General features: G+C 38.6%; 1 protein-coding gene across 1 annotated transcript in view; it reads right to left on the reverse strand.

The window, feature by feature from the left end:
- The window catches only part of LAMB4 (laminin subunit beta 4), a 102,002-nt gene that overhangs the window by 8,905 nt on the left and 70,441 nt on the right, over window positions 1-22,656 (reverse strand). Inside the window, exons 25-31 of the mRNA XM_004046047.4 lie at window positions 21,688-21,848; window positions 18,919-19,124; window positions 17,514-17,717; window positions 13,360-13,504; window positions 7,146-7,353; window positions 3,970-4,108; window positions 566-739 (exon numbers count right to left, since the gene is read on the reverse strand). Of these exons, the coding sequence (XP_004046095.2) occupies window positions 566-739; window positions 3,970-4,108; window positions 7,146-7,353; window positions 13,360-13,504; window positions 17,514-17,717; window positions 18,919-19,124; window positions 21,688-21,848 (1,237 nt within the window). The remainder of the gene's footprint in view (window positions 1-565; window positions 740-3,969; window positions 4,109-7,145; window positions 7,354-13,359; window positions 13,505-17,513; window positions 17,718-18,918; window positions 19,125-21,687; window positions 21,849-22,656) is intronic.

Here is a 22,656-nt window from a genome sequence, read left to right on the forward strand (position 1 = left end):
ATACACTAACATTTTTCTTTTGTTTAGGCAACTATATTAATGCAACCAACCAAAGGTTTCTTGCTAGGAAAATGAGCTGATAGGTTCTTTCAGCAACCTAAATTAATGGGCCACTTTCCACAACTGTTTAATTAACTCATTCTGATTTTTGTAACTTGATGTATTTTCTTTGGCAGGTGACTTTCATTTATTGTTTTCTTTATATGTTGTGTGACTGAATGAGAATAGAGGGCAAAAACATACAATACAGACAAACAACATAAATTGTGAAAGTTTGGAAGTTCAGGGCAAATTTGATTTATGGACTGATTGACCAGGATACCACTAAGAATAATAGGATAGAGAGATGGGGGAGGAAACACTCCAACATGATTTGGCCAGGGACTTCTGCCTTCTACAGATAGAAAATCCTTTGTGCATCAGGATCCCCTCAAAGATATACCATTGAGTCATGGACCAGCACAAAGGAAATGATGAGAAATGGCACAAAAATCTGGGGTTAAAGAACTATCTTTCAAAGAAGCCCTGCTTTTCTGCTCTTGGTGGCAGTGGTAGAACTAATGACCTTCTCAAGACTCCCAGCCTGGTGTTGGGCAGATTCAGCCTGAACTTTCGCATTGACAGCGTGGTCTTGATGCCTTTGCAACTTGGTCTGCAGCAGGGAAAGTCCATCCTCCAGCCCTGATCGCTGCTTTGCTAACTCCAGCTCACTCTTCATTTCCCTGGTTTGATTTTCAGCCTGTTGTTGATTTAAAGACCAAAAAGGGAAAATCTCTTTATGACACAAACAAGGAGATAAACGATATATTAACCCCTTGAAAAATATGCTGGGTGTAAAGGAAAAGAAAATAGTGCCTCCACTTTTTCTGTTGCATTTATTTAAAATATTATAATAAAATATTTCAGACATACAAAAGGGTCTGAAAAATATAATGTTAGCCTAGTGTGGGGTGCATGCCTGTAGTCCCAGTACTCGGGAGGCTGAGGCAGGAGGATTGCTTGAGCCCAGGAGGTTGAGGATGCAGTAAACTGTGATTGTGCCACTGCACTCCAGCCTGGGTGACAAAGAGATAACTTGTCTCAACAACAACAAGAAAAAAAAAAAGAAAAAAAAAAGAAAAAGAAAAAGAAAAAAACAAAAAAAAGAGCGAAGAGAAAAAAAGAAAAAAATATAACGAATAGCCAATGTACCCACCAGCCAGTTTAAGAATAAAACATTAACAATGAGCTAAGGCCCTCAGCGTACCACTCCCCATTATGTCTTCTCTCTCTCCCCTCAAAGACAACGACTATCTTGAATCTAATTTCTGTCACTCCCTGTATCTCTATAGCATTTTTTCTACAACCTATGCAGTATTCCTAACAATATATAGTATTAAAATTTTTTTTCACCTTATACAAATATATTGTATATTTCTGCAAGTTGATTTTCTAAAATGAAAAGTTATGAAAATTATGCTTATGTAGGTCATTTAAGCTAATTTACATAGCTCTAGTTCATTAATTTTTACCAGTTTAAAGCATTCCATTGTTTGAACATACAACAATGTATTTTCTATTCTCTGGCTGGTGCAAGTGGCTTCTAATTTTTTCCCCTTACAAACAGTAATAACACTTTATGCTTGTTTCTTATTTCAGTGACCATATTGATCATATCTAGAAGTCCTATTTAAATATTTTTCAAATATAGCTGGTTGTTAGACATTGTCTCTTGTTTGTTGGTCATGCTTTCATACATTCTTAGATTTTCTTAAACATAGTAAACAATCTTATTTTGTATTCTGTATCCAATAATGGTAATATCCTCTGTCTGTTGTGTCCTGATTTTGTTGTTCATTATTTCTGATGACTCTTGTTTAAAGGCAATTTGTGGCTGGGCATGGTGGTTTACGCCTGTAATCCCAGCACTTTGGGAGGCCAAGGTGGGTAGATCACCTGAGGTCAGGAGTTCAAGACCAGCCTGGCCAACATGGCGAAACCTCTTCTCTTCTAAAATTACAAAAATTAGCTGGGCGTGGTGGTACGCACCTGTAATCCCAGCTACTCGGGAGGCTGAGGCAGGAGACTTGCTTGAACCCAGGAGGGAGAGGTTGCAGTGAGCCGAGATTGTGCCATTGCACTCCAGCCTGGGTGATAGAGCGAGACTCCACCCCAAAAAAATAAAAATAAAAAAATCTTTAAAAAGGCAATTTGTTTCTTTACACGTTTGGGGGAAATTCTTGATGGCTAGGTTTTAAGGTTGTTCCTTTGGAGAGGATTTTTGTTTGCCTCTGCCAGGCATCTGGGAGCCCTACCAACCCAGGGCTACTTCAAATGATACCAGGGTTTTGAGGGCCACCCAGGTAGTATAAATTCTAGCCCCAGAATTGTGTTAGAGCCACAATCGTGGTTAGCAAATCTTAGTGGAGATGTTACTCCCCAACCCAGGGGCAAGTTTTTCTACTGACTCTGTGTTTGCGTGTGTGTGTGTGTGTGTGTGTGTGTGTGTGTGTATGTGACAGAGAGATTTTAACATTTCATTAAGGATTTTGCCATTTGGGGTCCCAGTTCTATGCAAGAATCTTGTTGCCTCCTGTGTGGCCTTTGCTTTCTGTCTTATATGCATGGTGACCATTAAAACCCAAAGCTTGAGTGCTCCAGGGATGGGCAGATGCCTGCTGCCTGCTGTCAAGTCAGTGCTTGATTACCTCTAAATTCATGCTTTCCTGTCATTTTTGGCCTCTGAGACTATCAAAAGTTTCTTACTAATTCAGCTATGCATTAAAAAATCTAAATATCCAATCTAATATTTTTATGTGTTTTTTTCAACTACCAGGGTTCCTTAAGAGATTGGTTCACCATATTTTTAGAAATGGAAGTCCCTTCCTGTACCCTTGGGCGTATGTGGGAGTTTGCCTAGAGCAGCAACCTGCAAACTTTTTCTGTAAAAGGCCAGCTAGTAAATACTTTATACTTTGTGGCCTATAAAGTCTCTATCCCAAATATTTAACTCTCTGTCATTGTAGTGCAAAAGCATCCATAGACAATACAGCCTGTGGTCATGTTTTGCCATCCCTTGTTCTAAGTATATGCCTAGAAGGGGAAATCCTGGGGCCTTCCTTTTTACTACCCCATATATGCAACCTCTTCCTATCCAACCCCTTTATTTCCTCGTGTATTACTTCTTGTTCTGTTGCTTTCTGCTTTGTTTGTTTGTTTTGAGACAGAGTCTCGCTCTGTTGCCTAGACTGGAGTGCAGTGGCACAATCTCGGCTCCCTGCAACCTCCGCCCCCTGGAGGAGCGATTCTCCTGCCTCAGCCTTCCAAGTAGCCGGGATTATAGGTGCCCGCCACCATGCCTGGCTAATTTTTGTATTTTTCGTAGAGACGGGGTTTCACCATGTTGGCCCAGCTGGTCTCGAACTCCTGACCTCGGGTGATACACCCACCTTGACCTCCCAAAGTGCTGGGATTACAGGTGTGAGCAACCATGCCTGGCCAGATGGAGCATTTCTTTTGGATGAGTATTTTTTTTTTTTTTTAGTTTTAGGATACTCTGATGAGATTTCATGCACATTTAATTATAAGAATGTTACAATAGTTAACTCATTTCTTTGGTTTTTGTGAGCTTTTAAAAAGTCTATTCCTTTCCCTGGTATCAGAAGGGAGATGCTCTGGCCTCATATCTACCACTAATTAGCTGTGTGACCTTAGGCAGTCCCCTAACCTTCCTGAGTCGTAGTTTCCTCATTTCCAAGCTGGTGTTAGTACCTGCCTTGGTGCAACCCTAGAATTGGTCGCAATTAATATGACGGTGAGACGTGCTCTGTAGAACATTAAATACATGCATAATACTACCCAAATCTTATTTATCCTCATAATAATCCCATCAGACTCATAAAGCAAGCATAGCATTGGCATACATAAAAAGCACTGTGTTGTTTTTACCCTCAAAACCTATTTCAGGTTAGTTTCAAAGAAGACAAATACCTGCAGCACATTCTTTTTTATTTTTGTTATATTGGCAGTCAGCTGTGTAATGGTAGAGTTTGCCCGTCCTTGAGTGATTTGAGCTTGTTGTAACTGGTTCAATGTTTTGTCAAGATTTAATAGAATATTTGCTGCTTTCCTAAGGTAAGATATTAACATATCAGATTAGATAAATACACAATTATTCACTTATTTCACCTTGAGAGAGTTCATTTGACTCAACCAAATACTTTACTGAATTATTAAGTAAATTTAAATTACCCTTAAACAAGAGAAAGTGCTGAAGTCTTCATTTTGAGAAATAGGTATATTTAAATGCCAATAAAAAAAACCCCACACACGTATATATTCATAGCCAGTGGATACATATTTTGTTAAATATGGAAATTAAGGATACAGGTTTGGGGTGATATAACTATCAGTCTTTGCACATAAAAACTATCCGGTGAATTCCAGTTTCCCTGATGTCTCAAATGTAAGCTACACTTTCTCATTCTCTATTGGAGTGGGGGTTGGGAGGGTCCAGAGGCCCCACAGAGAGCAAAGAGAGGACTACAGGCCCTGCATTTTCAGGCTTGTTTATTCAGAGTTAGCTAAGCTTCAGTGACATTCCAGCCACTAAGAAGCCCAAGGTTAAAATCACAAGCATTCCAAGTGATAACAGTCTTTCTGCAGAAAGGAACTCACCTCAAGTCGACAATCACCAAATACTTACATCTGTGGGCTCAAGACCACCTTGAGAAGAATGTACCGAGGGAGTGAAATATCAGACAGACTTTTGCAGAAGCATCATTAGAAATGAGTGTGCCCACAGTAGAGTTAGCTAAATTGCAAAATATTCTCTTTACCACCCAGCCTATCCTTTCCTCCAATGGTAATCTCTGTTTCCCTTTCTAACCTTCAGGAGCCTTCCCTCCTCATCATCCCACCGCCACCACCATTTCATTTCTATAACATTCCCAGGGTACCAGTGTCCATTTTTTCTATTCCCTGCCACCATTATCTTTTTCTTATATTTTTTTTCCTTTAGATTTTTAATTTACGACTGCAGGCCAGGCGTGGTGGCTCATGCCTGTAATCTCAGGACTTTGGGAGGCTGAGGCAGGTGGATCACTTGAGGTCAGGAGTTCGAGCCCAGCCCGGCCAATATAGTGAAACCCCATCTCTACTAAAAATACAAAAAATTAGTTGGATGTGGTGGTGCATGCCTATAATCCCAGCTACTTGGGAGGCTGAGGCATGAGAATCACTTGAATCTGGGAGGCGGAGGTTGCAGTGAGCTGAGATCGTGCCACTGCACTCCAGCCTGGATGACAGAACGAGACCCTGTCTCAAAAGAAAAAAAAAAAAAGATTTTCAATGTACTGCTTATTATAGCAAATTTAGAGAGTACCAAAAAAAAAAAAAAAGAAAAAAAAAATGTAAGAAGGGGAAAAAATACCAGTAATCTTGCCATCTTTTAAAATGTTAGGATATTGTAGCAAAATTTTTTATTTTCATAATTAAGATCCTCTTTCATGTATAGATTGTTACCTGCTTTTTATTTTCAACTTCTTGTTCAGTTTGGATGTTACCTGCTTTTTAAAAAGCATTACCATTGCAATATAAGAATCTCTGCCTGTTATTAAACATCTTTTATCAACTTTTTTCTTTTTTTTGAGATGGCATCTCGCTCTTGTTGCCCAGGCTAGAGTGCAGTGGTGCAGTCTCAGCTCACTGCAGCCTCTGCCTCCTAGGTTCAAGTTCAATCAGTTCTCTGTCTCAGCCTCCCGAGTAGCTGGGATTACAGGTGCATGCCACCACACCGGCTAATTTTTGTATTTTTAGTAGAGATGGGGTTTCACCATGTTGGCCAGGCTGGTCTCTAACTCCTAGCCTCAAGTGATCCACCTGCCTCGGCCTCCCAAAGCACTAGGATTATAGTCATGAGCCGCTTCACCCAGCCCATCAGTATCACTTTTAATTGCTGTGTGATTACTTGATTTTTTTTTTTTTGAGACGGAGTTTCAATCTTGTTGCCCAGGCTGGAGTGCAACGGCGCAATCTTGGCTCACTGCAACCTCCACCTCCTCAGTTCAAGTGATTCTCCTCCTCAGCCTCCCAAGTAGCTAGGATTACAGGCATGCACCACCACACCCAGCAAATTTTGTATTTTTAGTAAAGACAGCGTTTCTCCCTGTTGGTCAGGCTGGTCTCGAACTCCTGACCGCAGGTGATCTGCCCGCCTCGGCCTCCCAAAGTGCTGGGATTACAGGCGTGAGCCACCGTGCCCGGCCTACTTAATCTTTTAAGTAATTGCTGTGCAGTTAATCTTCCTTGTTTTAAATATTAAACCTAGAAGGGGTTGGACTTTTGGATGAATCTGGTGCACTTCGTTTATACACGTGGATGATGAGACAGTGACAATGGCTCAGATCTCAGTGATGGTGGGTGTTGATGATACTACCACCTAACTGATCCTGTAACCCTGACCCACAGCACCCCATGCTCATAAAAACATCAACCTGGCTTTTCTTTTTTGGTTGGCTAAGTCAACAGGACAAAAGGCAAGAGTTAGTTAACTCTGTATACCATAGATATCATTTTCATCTTGCAGTACTCCTGGAGCTCTAGTGTCCGTTCTGTTCCTCATCATTATATTGGGTTGGTGCAAAAGGAATTGCGGTTTTTGCCATTATTTTCAATGGCAAAAACCGCAATTCCTTTTGCAGCAACCTAATATCTTTTTACTGAGAATATACTGAGGAAGTGAAATATCAGACAGACTTTAAAAAATAATTTTGATTTCAAAGTACTGCTTAGTGTAGTAAACTTAGAAAATACCAAACATAGATAAATAAGGGAAAAACTATACCAATATTCCAACCACCTGTTAAAATATTGGCATATAATGAGTATTTCACATTTATTGGTATGCATTGGTATAAAAAGGTATCAGGCCACTGGAAAGGCATTTTGAGTCTAAGAAAACAGGAAGAAAACAACCCTGAACCCTGTCACCGAGTCACTCAGCTTCCCGGGGAATCTCCAAAGAGAGCTCAGCCCTCAACTTGGGCACTGAACTATCAGAAGGTAATTTCATTTGAATGCTATAGATCCCTAGGCAAACATTTTCCTGATGTCCTTTCAGCAGATGGTCTGTTAGAGCAAGATAAGAATATTAATACAGCACTTACTCAGCTGCTTTGGCCTTCACCAAAAGCTTTTGGGCTCCATCTGCTTCTTCATTTAACCTGTTTTCATCTGTCCTGTAATCCTCACAGAGTTGCATACATTTCTGTATTTTGTCAAGTTCATCGGTTAGATTTTGGGATGGAATTGGTAGGTGAATGTCAAGCACACCATTCGCAACCTTCTCGATGTCTTCTGGAGGCACGTTTTCCTCTTAAAGAAGAAGCAGGGTTTTAGGTAATCATGTCTCCTTAACAAACACTGTATCTTAAAAGTATAACCACAATGATGTCTCAGCCAAATGCACTTGCATTGGATTATGTGCCCCTAGAATACAGGGATTAGATTGTAAGTTCCTATAGATTCTTCTTCATCCTCAGCTGTCCCTTCTCTCTGGAAGAAACACTGCTCACTGAGTGCTGAATACTTGCTGAACAAGTGCTTGTTGGAAAAACAAAATACTAAAGACTTGGAACATTGTGTGTACTCTACAAAATGTCCTGAGAATGATTTATTATAAGTACATACTCAAAAGCAATTAACATGTTTAGATACCTGTCATGAAGATTTAAGCACAAGGAATGAGACACTGGAGAAGCTCTGGGTTTGAAGTCAACAAAACTGGATTCTGGTCCTCCATGACATTAAAAAGTCTCACAATTTTTGCTCATCTATGTAATTGGGTAACTATACCTGATGCTACAACTCAGAGGCCTATTCTGGGATTGGAGTGAGACAATACAGAGTAAAGGAACATGTTAATAGCATGTTATAAAGAAACTTTTTTTTTTTGAGACAGAGTCTCACTCTGTCACCAGGCTGGAGTGCAGTGGTGGCACAATCTCGGCTTACTGCAACCTCCGACTTCCTGGTTCAAGCGATTCTCCTGCCTCAGCCTCCTGAGTAGCTGGGATTACAGGTATGCACCACCATGCCCAGCTAATTTTTTTTATATTTTTAGTAGAGATGGGGTTTCACCATGTTGGCCAGGATGGTCTCGATCTCCTGACCTCCTGATCCGCCCACCTTGCCCTCCCAAAGTGCTGGGATTACAGGCACGAGCCACTGTGCCCCCCAAAGAAACTTTCAAATACATCCATGCTCTACTTTCCAGAAAAGTAAATTTGGCCCCTACTGAGAACTAAAGTGGAAGATGAACTGTTAGAGCAAGCTTGTTCGACCCACAGCCCAGGGGCCACATGTGGCCCAGGACGGCTTTGAATGTGGCCCAACACAAATTTGTAACCTTTCTTAAAACATTATGAGATTTTTTTGTGTGTGATTTTATTTTTATTTTTAGCTCATCAGCCATCGTTAGTGTTAGTGTATTTTATGTGTGGCTCAAGACAATTCTTCTTCCAGTGTGGCCCAGGGAAGCCAAAAGATTGGATACTCCTGTGTTACAGCAAAGCTATTTGTCACTCTCCAGCTACTTACTGAACACCTAAAATTCCCATAGGGAAGCTAGAGATGAACTAGACAAGGATCTTATCCTCAGGGGGCTTGCTGTCAGGTGAGGACCTATAAGTCATTATATACAAATATTGATCACATAGGAACAGAAGTGATCAATATAAGGCAAAATGCTATGGGGTTCAGAGGAAGGAGAAAATACTCCAGGAAGGACTTCAGATGCATTGAAACTGGACCTGGGAGGACAGCAGGTTAAACTTGTGGAGACTGTGGGGTGTGGGGAGGGGTAAGAGATATTCTAAACTGAGAGAATTACAGGAGCTAAAGCTCAGGGTGGTACAAGAAACAGTGCATGGATCACTCTTGGCAGGAGAGTAGTGTGCTTAGAAGGGCTGGGAGCAGATGGCACAAGTCCCTGTGTCAGAGGCTAAGGAACTTACACTGTTCAGAGAACAGTGGGAGTCAAAAATGATTTTCAGCATTTGAGTGACATGACATGAATATATATTCTGCTTGTAGTCATTTTGCTTTAGCTATTTTTCTTAATATAAATGAAATATTTTACTTTCTGTAATATTTTTGAAGCAATGTGACAAGAATTTTTTTGTGAGGGAAGTAAAATGACATTTTAAATAGAATCAGGGAGTTGGCTCTTTAAAGAAACAGTACTTTTTTTTTTTTTTTTTTTTTTTTTGAGATGGTGTCTCGCTGTATCGCTCAGGCTGGAGTGCAGTGGCATGATCTCAGCTCACTGCAACCTCTGCCTCCTGGGTTCAAGTGATTCCCCTGGCTCAGCCTCCCGAGTAGCTGGGATCATAGGCACGCACCACCACATCCAGCTGATTTTTGTATTTTTAGTGGAGACAGGGTTTTGCCACGTTGGCCAGGCTGGTCTCACACTCCTGACCTCAGGTGATCCGCCTGCCTCGGCCTCCCAAAGTGCTGGGATTACAGGCGTGAGCCTCCATGCCCGGCCAGAAACAGTAGCTTTTTAATTAAAAAAGTTCTAGTACATCATACTGAATGGGCAAAAGCTGAAGCATTCTCCTTGAAAACCAGCACAAGACAAGGATGCCCTCTCTTACCACTCCTGTTCAACATAGTATTGGAAGTCCTGGCCAGAGCAATCAGGCAAAAGAAAGAACAAAGCATATCCAAATAGGAAGAGAGGAAGTCAAACTATCCCTGTTTGCAGATGGCATGATCTTATATCTAGAAAACCCCGTAGCCTTGGCCCAAAAGCTCCTTAAGCTGATAACTTCAGTAAGGTCTCAGGACACAAAATCAATGTACAAAAACCACTAGCATTCCTATATATCAGCAACAGTCAAGCCAAGAGCCAAGCCAGGAAGGCAATCTCATTCACAATTGCCACAAAAAGAATAAAATACCTAAGAATACAGCTAACCAGGGAGGTGAAAGATCTCTACAGGGAGAACTACAAAACACTGCGCAAAGAATCCAGAGGTGACTCAAACAAATGGAAAAAGATTCCATGCTCATAGATAGGAAGAATCAATATCATTAAAATGGCTATACTGCCCAAAACAATGTGCAGATTCAAGGTTATTCTTATCAAACTACCAATGACATTCTTCACAGAACTAGAAAATATATTTTAAAGTTCATGTGGAACAAAAAAACAGCCCGACTAGCCAAGGCAATCCTAAGCAAAATGAACACAGCTAGAGACATCGTGCTATCTGACTTCAAGCTGTAATACAGGGCTACAGTAACCTAAACAGCATGGTGCTGGTACAAAAAACAGACACATAGACGAATGGAACTGAAAAGAGAGTCCAGAAATAAGGCCACACATCTAGAACTATCTGATCTTTGACAAAGTCAACAAAACCAAGAAATGGGGAAAAGACTCCCTCTTCAATAAATGGTGTGGGATAACTGGCTAGCCATAAGCAGAACACTGAAACTGGACCCCCTCCTTTCATCTTATATGAAAATTAACTCAAGATGGATTAAAGACTAAAATGTAAAACCCAAAAGTATAAAAACCTTGGAAGGCAACCTAGACAATATTATTCAGGACACAGGCATGGGCAAAGATTTCATGATAAAGACACCACAAGCGACTACAACAAAAGAAAAAACTGAGAAATGGAATCTAATTAAAGAGCTTCTGCTCAGCAAAAGAAACTATCATCAGAGTAAATACAACCTACAGAATGGGAGAAAATTTTTGCAAACTACGCATCTGACAAAGGTCTAATATCCAGCATCTATAAGGAACTTAAATCTACAAGAAAAAAACAACCCCCTTAAAAAGTGGGCAAAGGACATAAACAGATACTTTTCAAAAGAAGACATCCATGGGGCCAACAAGCATATGAAAAAAAGCTCAACATCACTGATCATTAGAGAAATGCAAATCAAAACCACAATGAGGTACCATCTCACACCAGTCTGAATGGTGATTATTAAAAAGTCAAAAAATAACAGGTGCTGATGAGATTGCAGAGAGAAAGAAACACTTATACAGTGTTGGTGGGGGTGTAAATTAATTCAACCATTGTGGAAAACAGTGTGGTGATTCCTCAAAGACCTAAAAAAAGATTACAATTTGACCTAGCAATCTCATTACTGGGTATATACCCAACGGGTTAGACATCATTCTATCATAAAGACACACTCACATGCATGTTCATTGCAGCATTATTCACAGGAGCAAAGACATGGAATCAACCTATATGCCCATCAATGATAGACTGGATAAAGAAAATGTTGTACATATACGCCATGGATACTATGCAGACATAAAAAAGAATGAGATCTTATCCTTTGCCAGAACATGGATAGAGCTGGAGGCCATTATCCTTAGCAAACTAACACAGGAGCAGAAAACCAAATACCGCATGTTCTCACTTATAAATGGGAGCTAAATGATGAGAACACATGGACACATAGAGGGGAACAACACACACTGGGGCCTTTTAGAAGGTGGAGGGTGGGAGGAAGGAGAAGATCAGGAGAAATAACTAATGAGTACTAAGCTTAATACTTGGGTGATGAAATAATCTGTACAACAAACCCCTGTGACTCGAGTTTACCAACATGCACATGTACCTCTGAACTTAAAAGTTAAAAAAAAAGTTTGAATGAAAAGTGAATTTACTTCAATCACTTGTTCATTCATCAAATAGTTATTTGTATTTATTATGAGATTATAGATTCAAATTTTTATATATAGAACTTTCAGGAGAAGTGATACATCCCTTTGTTAATAAGGCATTCAGATTTCAAGAAAAATATTAGGGTGGTCAAAGAAGAGCTGAATAGTATGGTCATCATCTAATGTAATGATAATTTTATTGGGGCTTTATAGCCAGGCAAAGAGAAGCAAGAGGTGGGTGGAGGGCACTGCAAGGCATGAAAGCTTCCTGGTCACCAGGGCTCTAGGGACACTGAGCAGTAAGAAGTTTCTTGTAAGAAACAGGATTTTTCTCTATGCCTAGTTGTAATGATAGTTCTTTATGCCTTTAGTTTTAATAATCTGGACATAGATTTCTTTCAATTCCTCAAGTTAATTAAAGTAAAATATTTATTAGAAATGTATTCAGTAGCAATGAAGAGTAATAAGAGGACAGGCTCTACGACCCAGCAAAGTAGATAGAAAGGAGGTCATGTAGACCCTATTCTACCAGTTCATGCAATTAGTTTAGCAACTTTGATTTTGATGTTTGTTTTGGTGCCTTCTTAGTTCAGCCTATTCCTAGACCTGGGTCCAGTCAATACCGATTCATCCAGCTTACTCATTGAAAGTTTGCTTTTGAATCAACAAAATTTCCAGTAGACTGATTCTACCCCATTCGTTTTTACTGACTATTTTTGTCAAAGGTAATTTCCACCTGATTTTTGTTTATCTTGAAAACAACAGCTAGAAACTGCCAATTCAATTTCTAGAAACATTGAGACAGGAAAAACAACAACAACAAAAAAACAAAAAACCCCAAAAAACCTTGGCCACAGGGGTCTCTCACACATATTAAGTAGAATAATGAAGTGATTGAAGAGATTGTAATGGATGCTCCAATTGCCAATTCATGTATAAAATGTTAAATTATTGAATTTGGAAAATGGTTATGGAAAATAAAGCCTCTTCACATTAATCATCTCTCTCTCTCTCTCTGTGTGTGTGTGTGTGTGTGTGTGTGTGTGTGTATGTGTACAGAGAGTAAGGTTTCAGGTCAATTTCCAGCTTCAGTACTTGATTTTTTTAATCTTTACTAATTCTCTGGAGTTTAAAATGAGCCTCTCCCAAAGTAAGGCATAATGTACAATAAATCAGCTACTTTTGGTCAGCCACAGAGAACCAACAAAAGAAGACTTGGAAAATAGTCAATAATAGCTAATAATTTTTTTAAGATGCCAACTCCCTATGATATTTGATATCTAATTAAAATTCAGCATATCTTGATCTCATATCATTTCTGTCAGCAAAGAAAATTACTGAATCCTGATGTTAGGGAATCTGATAGAATTGTCATGTTGAACTTTCCTTAAAAAAAAACAAAAATAACTTTAAACACAAAGTTCATGTGTTTGGAATTTTAACTAAATTCTAGCATTTGTTACCACATTTATCTTTTACAGAAAGCTGTAATTTTTTGGCACAGAGTTGGTATTTTGAGATTATTCTCATTAAGGAATTAAAAACCAAAGGGTATATCATTTTTCTGATTTAGGCTTGTCATTTCCAATTAATATAATTTGGGACTGGCTATGATGTTTGACTATACATTAAAAAGGGAAAAAAACAAAAACTAGTCCTAATATATATTTTTAAATTACCTAACAAAAAGTTTTTCACTTTTTTGATGAAAAGATTGATGTTTTCTTCTTCAGAGTCACTTTGGTTTCTTATATTTCCCAGTTTTTCCCTTAGCTGTAAGGCATTGTTTTTGGAGACTTCTGCCAGTTCACTTATACTTTCGATCTGGAATGAGAAAAACACAATGAAGAATACTCGACAATATACTCAACAAAGGCATGTTCTTTGATGTTTAATTACTTAGCTGGACCAAATAAAACTGTCACTAAAAACTAAATAAAAGTCTAGATAAACCATAGATTCATTTGCAAGGAATCTTTTACAAGGTGATTATTATCTCTTCTCATTATCATGTTTTCTTTAATTTATCATTAATTTATCTTTTAGAACATTATTGACTTAGCACTAACGAATTTTTCTAATATAAGTCTAAAACACAAATTTTGTTTTAATGGGGCTTTAGCATTCTTTAATACCAACAACTTTCCCATAAATTACATAGGACTACTTACCTGCCATGGTCATCACGTTTAATAGGTTGAGAGCGTTTTCTTTTATGTAAGTTAAAATGTTACTCTTCTAAACATTCCTCAAATTCAAGTAATGTACTTTCTTTGAAAACTAACAAAAAAGCATTCCTCCTCTTAATAAATGAGCTTGAACTGAGAGTGGGCTACAAAGATAAATTCCAGACACTTTGTACTCTTGGTAGAGGAATGACAGGAATAATAGGCTAGCAAACTAGAAGTGCAAATTCTTAATTGTGTGATCTGAGAAAGGTCATGGACTTTTTCTTGGGATTCCAACAAATTAGAGAGACAGAAAAAACCCAGAAGCAATAGGACAATACTGCCAACAAGCTGAGCTTTATTGAATAAATTAATTGTGACAGAAGTAGGGCTAGTTAGGATCAAACATAATTAGGAAAAAAAAAAAATCCGCTGGGCACGGTGGCTCACGCCTGTAATCCCCAGCACTTTGGGAGGCCAAGGCAGACAGATCACTTGAGGTTAGGAGTTCAAGGCCAGCCTGGCCAAGATAGTGAAACCCCATCTCTACTAAAAATGCCAAAATTAGCCAGGCATGGTGGCGCATGCCTGTAATTCCAGCTACTGGGGAGGCTGAGGCAGGAGAATCGCTTGAATCCAGGAGGCGGAGGTTGCAGTGAGCTGAGATCGCACCATTACACTCCAGCCTGGACCAGACAGAGTGAGATTCTTGTCTCAAAAAAAAAAAAAAAAAAAGGAAAAAAGAAAAAAAAGAAAAAAATTCCCTTTATTTCCCCACAAAAGGAGCCTGCTTAATTTGAGCTACACAGATTTTTAAGAAAAGGATTTAAATTATAGTCATTGGCAAATGATGAAATAAAAAAGTATTTACATGATTAAAAATGTGTATCTTTTTTTTCAGAGTTGTTACTTAATTCTCTAGAACTTTCTTAGCTTTAAAATGGATAGCAGTAAGAATGGATTGCAGTAAAATGAGAATTCCAGAAATAAAATACCCTAGGCAGCAAAGCACCAAGTGATACAGAGGAAATCTCAGGCTAGATTAGTTGATACCATATTCAGAAAGAAAGAGATCAAGAAATTACTTCACTCTTAAAACATCCCTCTGCAATCCATCTTCTGTCACAAATGACTCCTGAGAATTCTCTCACAATCTCTTCTGGCACTCTTCCTCCTTCTAATCAAGAGGAAAATAGCACACCATTTCATCAACATGACATCCCCTCTCATCGTTTTCCAGTTCTCCATTTATGTGCTGATTAAACTAGCTTCTGCTAATATGGATTTCAAGGATAATTTTTTAACACTGATAGCTTAACATATTATTGACTTAATGATATGATCAGGCGGCAATCAGGACTCCTTTAAATGGGGGTGAGGTTTCTATTTTTTTGAGGAGCAATATAATAGTTTAAAATTACATTAAACAATTAAGGTGTGTTTTAAGCACTGGGACATAAGACCAGGATTTACATTGCTATGTTTGCTGCTGTATTCTCAACTTGTAGATGGATGCCTGGCACACAGTAGGTGGATATTTGTTAAAGCAATGAAGAACCACATGTGAATGGAAAATGATGTGGCAATACAGAATTGTGACTATGTAAGTAAAGTTTCAATATTTATGTAGGGATATGTTCCAGACTGGCTAATCAGATGCTTGCTCAAGGATATAGGGTGTGTGTGTGTGCGTGTGTGTGTGTGTGTGTGTGTGTGTGTATCTTGGCTGTGGTTCTCATCCCATTCCCAAGCTTGGCCCTCTATCCTTTACTGGATTTTGAGGCCCAGATGTCCTTACATATATTTCCTTCTTGTTCAGGAGTGGGTCTTTTTGTTTTTGGTTTTGTTTTAGACGAGGTCTCACTGTTGTCGGTGCAGGCTGGAGTGCAATGGCATGATCTCGGTTCACTGCAACCTCTGCCTCCCGGGTCCAGCAATTCTCCTGCCTCAGTCTCCCGAGTAGCTGGGATTACAGGCATGCACCACCACGCCTGGCTAAATTTTTTTTTTTTTGTATTTGTATTTTTTAGTAGAGATGGGGTTTCACCATGTTGGCCAGGCTGGTCTCGAACTCCTGACTTCAGGTGATCCACCTGCATCGGCCTCCCAAAGTGCTGGGATTACAGCTGTGAGCCACTGCGCCCGGCCAGGAGTGGGCTTTTTTTGCTTGCAAACAAGAATGCTTACTGATACAATATTCAACATATAGTGGTAAAAAATTCAGCTCTTTAAAAGCTTTTTCTTCTTTGTCAGAGGCTCTTTGCATATTGTCAAAAAAGAAACAGATTGGGGAGCACACCACTATCTTGTTTTCAAACTACAGAATAAAATGCATTCTCAAAAAAAAAGTCTAAAGAAAACTAGGTAATTAAAAATGATGCTCATTTATAAATGACCAGAAAAGTAAATGAAATTATTTCAAATCATTATAGATTTAATTATAAGGTACTTACATGTTAAAACAACTTTCTCAGTCTATCAACAGGGGAATGAGTTCAAGGTACAGTTTAATTCCTATTAAGCTATTTTCTAACATTAAATTCTAACATTACAATTTGTATATTTAGTAGGATTTCAAATGTACCCTTACATATTTATGAATTTATGAAAAATTATTCTTTGCTTTGAGAGATCTATAGTTTTCAACCCTTTAAAAAATTAATTTATATATATTCTTTTATTATTATTATTATTATTATTTTAAATAAAATAGAGATACGGCCTCCCTATGTTTCCCAGGCAGGTCTTGAACCCCTGGGCTCAAGGGATCCTCCTGCCTTGGCCTCCCAAAGTGCTAGGATTATAGGTGTGACCCACTACTCCTGGCCTGTTTCCAAATTTTTAAGGCTTGGAGTCTTGACATTTCTATGTAGGTTTTGCTGTAAACAAACATGCCCACACGAGTCTATGACCTATGATAATGTATCTTGAATTCTTTCTCTCTCTCTTTACACACACACGTACACACTTGACTTTTGAATGACACAGGTTGGAACTGCACACGCCCACTTATATACAAATTTTTTTCAATAAAACTTACACTGAGTGTGCCTGCCTCTTCTGCCTCCCCTTCCACCTCCTCCACCTCTGCCATCTCTGAGACAGCAAGACCAACCCCTCTTCTTCCTCCTCCTCAGCCTACTCAATGTGATGACGATGAAGACCTTAATGATGATCTATTTCCTCTCAATGAATAGCAAGTATATTTTCTCTTCCTGATGATTTTTCTGATAATATTCTCTTTTTTCTAGCTTACTTTATGGTTATATTATGATATATAATACATACATAAATATATGTTAATTGACTAAGTTATGGGTAAGGCTTCCAGTCAACAGTGGGCTATTAGCAGTTAAATTTTGGGGGAGTCAAAAGTTACACATAAATTTTCAATTGTAGAGTGGAGGCTTGGTGCCCCTAACCCCCATGTTGTTCAAGGGTCAACTGTATACATATATATAACAGGAAATATATCAATATTCACCTCTGTTTCTAAATCTACATTCATATCATCTGTAATTTTATCCTATATTTCCAGGCACAAGAACACCAACTATCTAGAATCTATCTTCTCACTTGGAAGTTATATGGCAGTTTTATAAATTTTAAGCAGTCTGCTTCTTTATTGCTATAACTTTACAAATAAAGCAAGAGAAGATATTTACCTGATTCTTCAACCCACGAACCTGTTTGTCCAAATTACGAATAATGGATTTTGCTTCCTGGGCTTTTTGGAGGGCATTCGTTGAGAGGGTCAGGGAGCCGTGACAGCCGGGACCCCTACACTTCCTGTGCCCCTTCCGGCCCGTGCAGAGAGCACCGCCACAGGGCAAGGGCACACATGGCACATTTCCTGGATCTCCGCACACCTTGCAAGAGAAATGATTTACGTTAAATAGCAACTTGTTGTCAGAGCTTTTTTTTTTTTTTGAGATGGCGTTTGCTCTTGTTGCCCAGGCTGGAGAGCAATAGCGTGACCTTGGCTCACTGCAACGTTCTCCTCCTGGGTTCAAGAGATTCTCCTGCCTCAGCCTCCCAAGTAGCTGGGATTACAGGCACCCACTACCACGCCTGGCTAATTTTTTGTATTTTTAGTAGAGACAGGGTTTCACCATTTTGGTCAGGCTGGTCTCGAACTCCTGACCTCAGGTGATCCGCCCACCTCGGCCTCCCAAAGTGCTGAGATTACAGGCATGTGGCCTGGCTGTCAGAACTCTAATGCCATCCAGGCTCCTTGAGTCAAGGCACTGCTTTATTCATATGTTTCTTCAATAGTTGTTCATCCTTGGTACATGGGGGTAACCCATTAAACATTTCCCAGGTAACTAAACATCTAAATTACTTATCAGTATTGTGTCAGTCTGTCATCCTTTATATTTATGGTTTTCTGAGAAAACAGTCAAACTTTTAGGAATTACATGTGAGTTTCACTTTTTATTTAATTATTTATTTATTTATTGAGATGGAGTCTCGCTCTCTCGCCCAGGCTGGAGTGCAGAGGCACCATCTCTGCTCACTGCAACCTCCACCTGACAGGTTCAAGCGATTCTCCTGCCTCAACCTCCTGAGCAGCTGAGATTACAGATGCATGCCACTACCCCCAGGTAATTTTTGTTTTTTGTAGAGACGGGGTTTCACCATGTTGGCCAGGCTGGTCTCGAACTCCTGGGCTTAAGTAATCTGCCCACCTTGGCCTCCCAAAGTGCTGGAATTACAGGCGTGAGCCACCATGCCCAGCCTGCACTTTGTATTCTTTTGAGAGAATTAGCCTTTTTCTTGTAATGAGGCAAGAGGAGCAAATGTTCACAGCCTGTACTGTTTTAGAAATAGTAAATAATATCAAATAATCAAGCCACAATCTTTACTCTTTGATCAATTTTTGAGTTAAATAAAAATAAGGCTTTTTATAGTATATAATAAAACATATTTTATATACATACATATATTTATATATTTCTAATATATAATGAAAAAGAAATTTAAAATGTAAGCTAGGGAAATATAATTGAAGAGGTTCATATACCAAGTAAAAACCACAAATGCTTTGACCTTACCATCATGAATATTTACCTTTTCATTCAATATTTGGATATCTGGTATCTTAATCTGCTTTAATCTTTCCAATGACAAGTTTCCTTTTGAGGTTAGTGTATCTAAGATGGTAAGTAAGTCATTCCTTGTATTTGCAGAGGTATTAATGGTGGAACTAGTTTCATTAATTTTCTTTTCAGCAGATGATGATATGTGATAATATTTCTTGATGTTTTCTGAGGAGTCTACGTCAATGCAAATTGAAGTAAGGTAAATTTTGTGAAAACAAATGAAATTATATATAAATTATTAAGATAATCATTCTATAATTTGGCTACTGTCTTGGTCTCAACTATCACTATAAAATTTCAACATCTTCCTTGAATTTGCAATTGATGGGGGAAGGATTAGCTATAGTATAATAAATATGGATAGAATAGATACAGGGCATTGAGATTTAAGTCCACAGATGTGGTGTGAGTCCTGGCTTCACCCTTTACTGCCTGGGCATACCCTTGAGCAAATCAGTTCATCTCTTATATTTCATTTCTTCCTCTGTAAATTGGTGATAATAATTTGTGAGAATTGAGATAATATGAATATATTCTGTAAATAATTTCCGCAAATATAAGATACTAACTATGAATACCTATATACACTCAAATATAGTAAACCAACTAAATTTACTTAACCGTATAGAGCAGGAGTTGACAAACTTTTTCTGCAAAGGCCAAATAATTAACGTTTTAGGCTTTGCTGGCCATAGCATTTCTATTCCAACTACTCACCTCTGCCATTGTAGAGTGAAAGCAGCTACAGGCAGTATGTAAATAAAGAGGTGAGGTTGTGTTCTACTGAAGCAGTATTTACAAAGACAGGCTGTGGGCAGGATTCACCCTGATGCTGCGGTTTCCTGAACCCTGATGTTGAGGCTGCTAACAATAGCTAACAGCTAGTTGGGTGCTTTGTAGGTGCCTGTACTACACTTCCCATCAATTTTCTTCCTCAATCTTCACAAAACAGTGCGAAATGCACATTAGTATGATCATCTTCATTTTCAAATAAGGAAACTGAGGCTCTATTGAGGAAACTTATTTGCCTAAGTTCTCATTGATAGTAAGAGATGAAGCCAGGATGTGAATCCAGGGTGTTTGACTCCAGAGCCTGTGTTCTTAAGCACTTCTCTACATTTTCTATGTTTGCATTATTAATACAAATTTGTGAAAGTAATAAGGTATGTATGGTATATTTTAATGTAAATTATAGTATATTAGGGGTTTAAACCATAACTCCATATTTTAGGAATCAGAGGCCCATGGTCCTGATCTGATCTTTACTCCCTATAGAACCATAATCCAGGCAGGAGACAACCACACCTTATCTTTCAACCTTTTCTGGTTCTATAAGACCATACTCTTAATATATCATGCTTTTCACTTATCATGAAAAAAGTGTTCCTATTGCTTGGAATTAGTTTCTTCTTTCATTTTTATGGCAGATTTTCTCCTACCCTATGGAGATAATTCAATTGCCACCTATTCCCTGAAGACTTTACTAATGAACCCAGGAAGGATTCCGTTTTTGCTACTCTGTTTTTGAAGCAGCTTGAAGATGCTCTAACAGTCTTAATGCTGTTTGCAGTGGTTTATATTCTTGTCCCCTGCCCCCATTAGACAGAAATAACTCAAAGGTAGGGACTTGCTATAATGATCTGCCTGTTTCTACTGCACAATGTCAGGCATTGGAAAAAAGCCCAGTAACTGCTGTTGGACTGCAGACTTGAGAGGATTAGCATGGGGGCAGTTTCACTTTATTTTACCTGGCGTGGGGTGACCTCTGATGGATTTTGAGTTCTTTCAGTGGCAACTGTCTTCTAGATTAGGAATCAGAGTAGATTCCTTACTCATTACATGGCATTTATTGAACATCATCAATACATCTTTGCCAGAATTTGTTTCACTAAATTTAGGCATCCCTTTAGGGAAATTAGGTATTCCTACCTGCCTTCTATTTTTTTCTCTCTTCTAGGTCAAAATCAGATAAAACACAGGAGTATATACATAGGACAATGAAAGCAGCCAAAGTTTTTTCCTGACATGGATTCATGTATATTTTCCATTTGCCTCTCAATTGGATGGCTTAGGTGTGAATAAAATCAGTGATGCTTCTCTCAGTAGTAACAGGTTGTCCATTTCCAAATATAACAGGGGTATGATCTTGAATAGGAGATGAACTAATCAAAGTTTTGCTTTAGAGTTCCATTTCTCTTGCAAATTATCTTGGCTTAGGCATAGCTCACATTCAGTTTTAAGAACTATGCAATATGAGTTAAGGGTGTGTAGTATGTTGCATGACTCTCATCCTTACAAAGCTCTTATGAGAAATATTGTGGGGTTTTTTTTGCCTCACATTCCATTGCATTTATGGTCACTGAAAATGGACTGGCCTATACCGAGAAAGGCATATAAATATGTCTCTCTCATTTGCTTATGGCCATATTAGAATTTCTAAGTTGTTGATTATTCAAGACCCCTTACATGGGTTTGGCACTAGATTACTTTGGGTGTTAGCATTTGTTTAATATCAGACATTGTTTACTTGTTATTTTTGAGTGAATGCTATCCAGGCTCTGTGATGTTTAAAAAGTTGAAATATCCATGAACAAATAATACCTTTAATGGTTGTTTTTGCATGTTCTAAAGTGCTCAGGCACTATGGTGGTAAGCAGAGGATGACTCACTAATGGAATGCACTGTGGATTTCATCAGACTTTGTGCAGACACAGTCAAAAATACATTTTTCCCTTACCCACAATGCTTGCATTAAGGACACTGGATTGCAAATCAATTTCTTCCTGAAGGTCTTCAAGTAAGAGGTCTGCTTCATTCTTTGCTCTTTCTATTGTATCTTTCAGATCTTGAAATTCATACACTGCTTTCAGTTGTTCATTTAGCTGCATGATTTGTTTTCTATAGAGAAAATAAGGGTAAATGTAGTTAAGCTTGTATTACATTTGATATATTGGTGAAAAAAATGCCACCAAAATTGCCCTCATTGTTAGGTATTCTTGATTAGAAGGGATTCCTTCTACTCAAGTTTTTCATTTGACGGTTTATAATTGTGTTTATGTCTTATCTCTTTCATCTTAATTCACCTTCCTGGACTATTGCAACATTCATTTAAAATATGGACAGCATACCAGGTCTAGTAGAATAAAGGCTCTCAAATCATTCCATTTTGACTGTTTATGCTCTGTCTTTCTTTGTTTTGGGTTTCAAAACATGCATTCAGACATGCTTCAATTAAATCAATCTAAGGGAGCTTTTGGCTTTCAACATATGATAAAATAGAACCGTTTACTTAGCCTGGGGTCAAATCAGGTCTTCATTTAGAATCAATCTGCATTCAGCAAGGTTCTTTTTAGTGTAACTTCTGTTCAGGGTCCCAACTCTTATTTTCCATTAGTGACAGGGAGGTTTTCTTGCTGGTGAGTGTTCCCCTGGGTTTTTTCCCATCACCTTCTTCTTTGATGGGGTACACCTTTGTTGTGCTTCAATTTGCTGGGTTTAGCACCTACTGTTACTTCGAGGGGATAATGAACACATTCCTCATGATGGAGAAACTGTGCAAATCTTGAAGTGTACAGTTGGGGGAAGTTATAAAATGAATTTATGGGACTAATTTATCTTGGCACAATGGCAATGCTTCCTTCCATTTTCTGCTGTAACTCTCCCCTCTAATCTATAGACTCTTCCTTCAGGCTCCAATTGTCACAAC

This window comes from Gorilla gorilla, chromosome 6 (genome assembly GCF_029281585.2).
Source record: "Gorilla gorilla gorilla isolate KB3781 chromosome 6, NHGRI_mGorGor1-v2.1_pri, whole genome shotgun sequence".
Classification (NCBI taxonomy): Eukaryota; Metazoa; Chordata; class Mammalia; order Primates; family Hominidae; genus Gorilla; species Gorilla gorilla.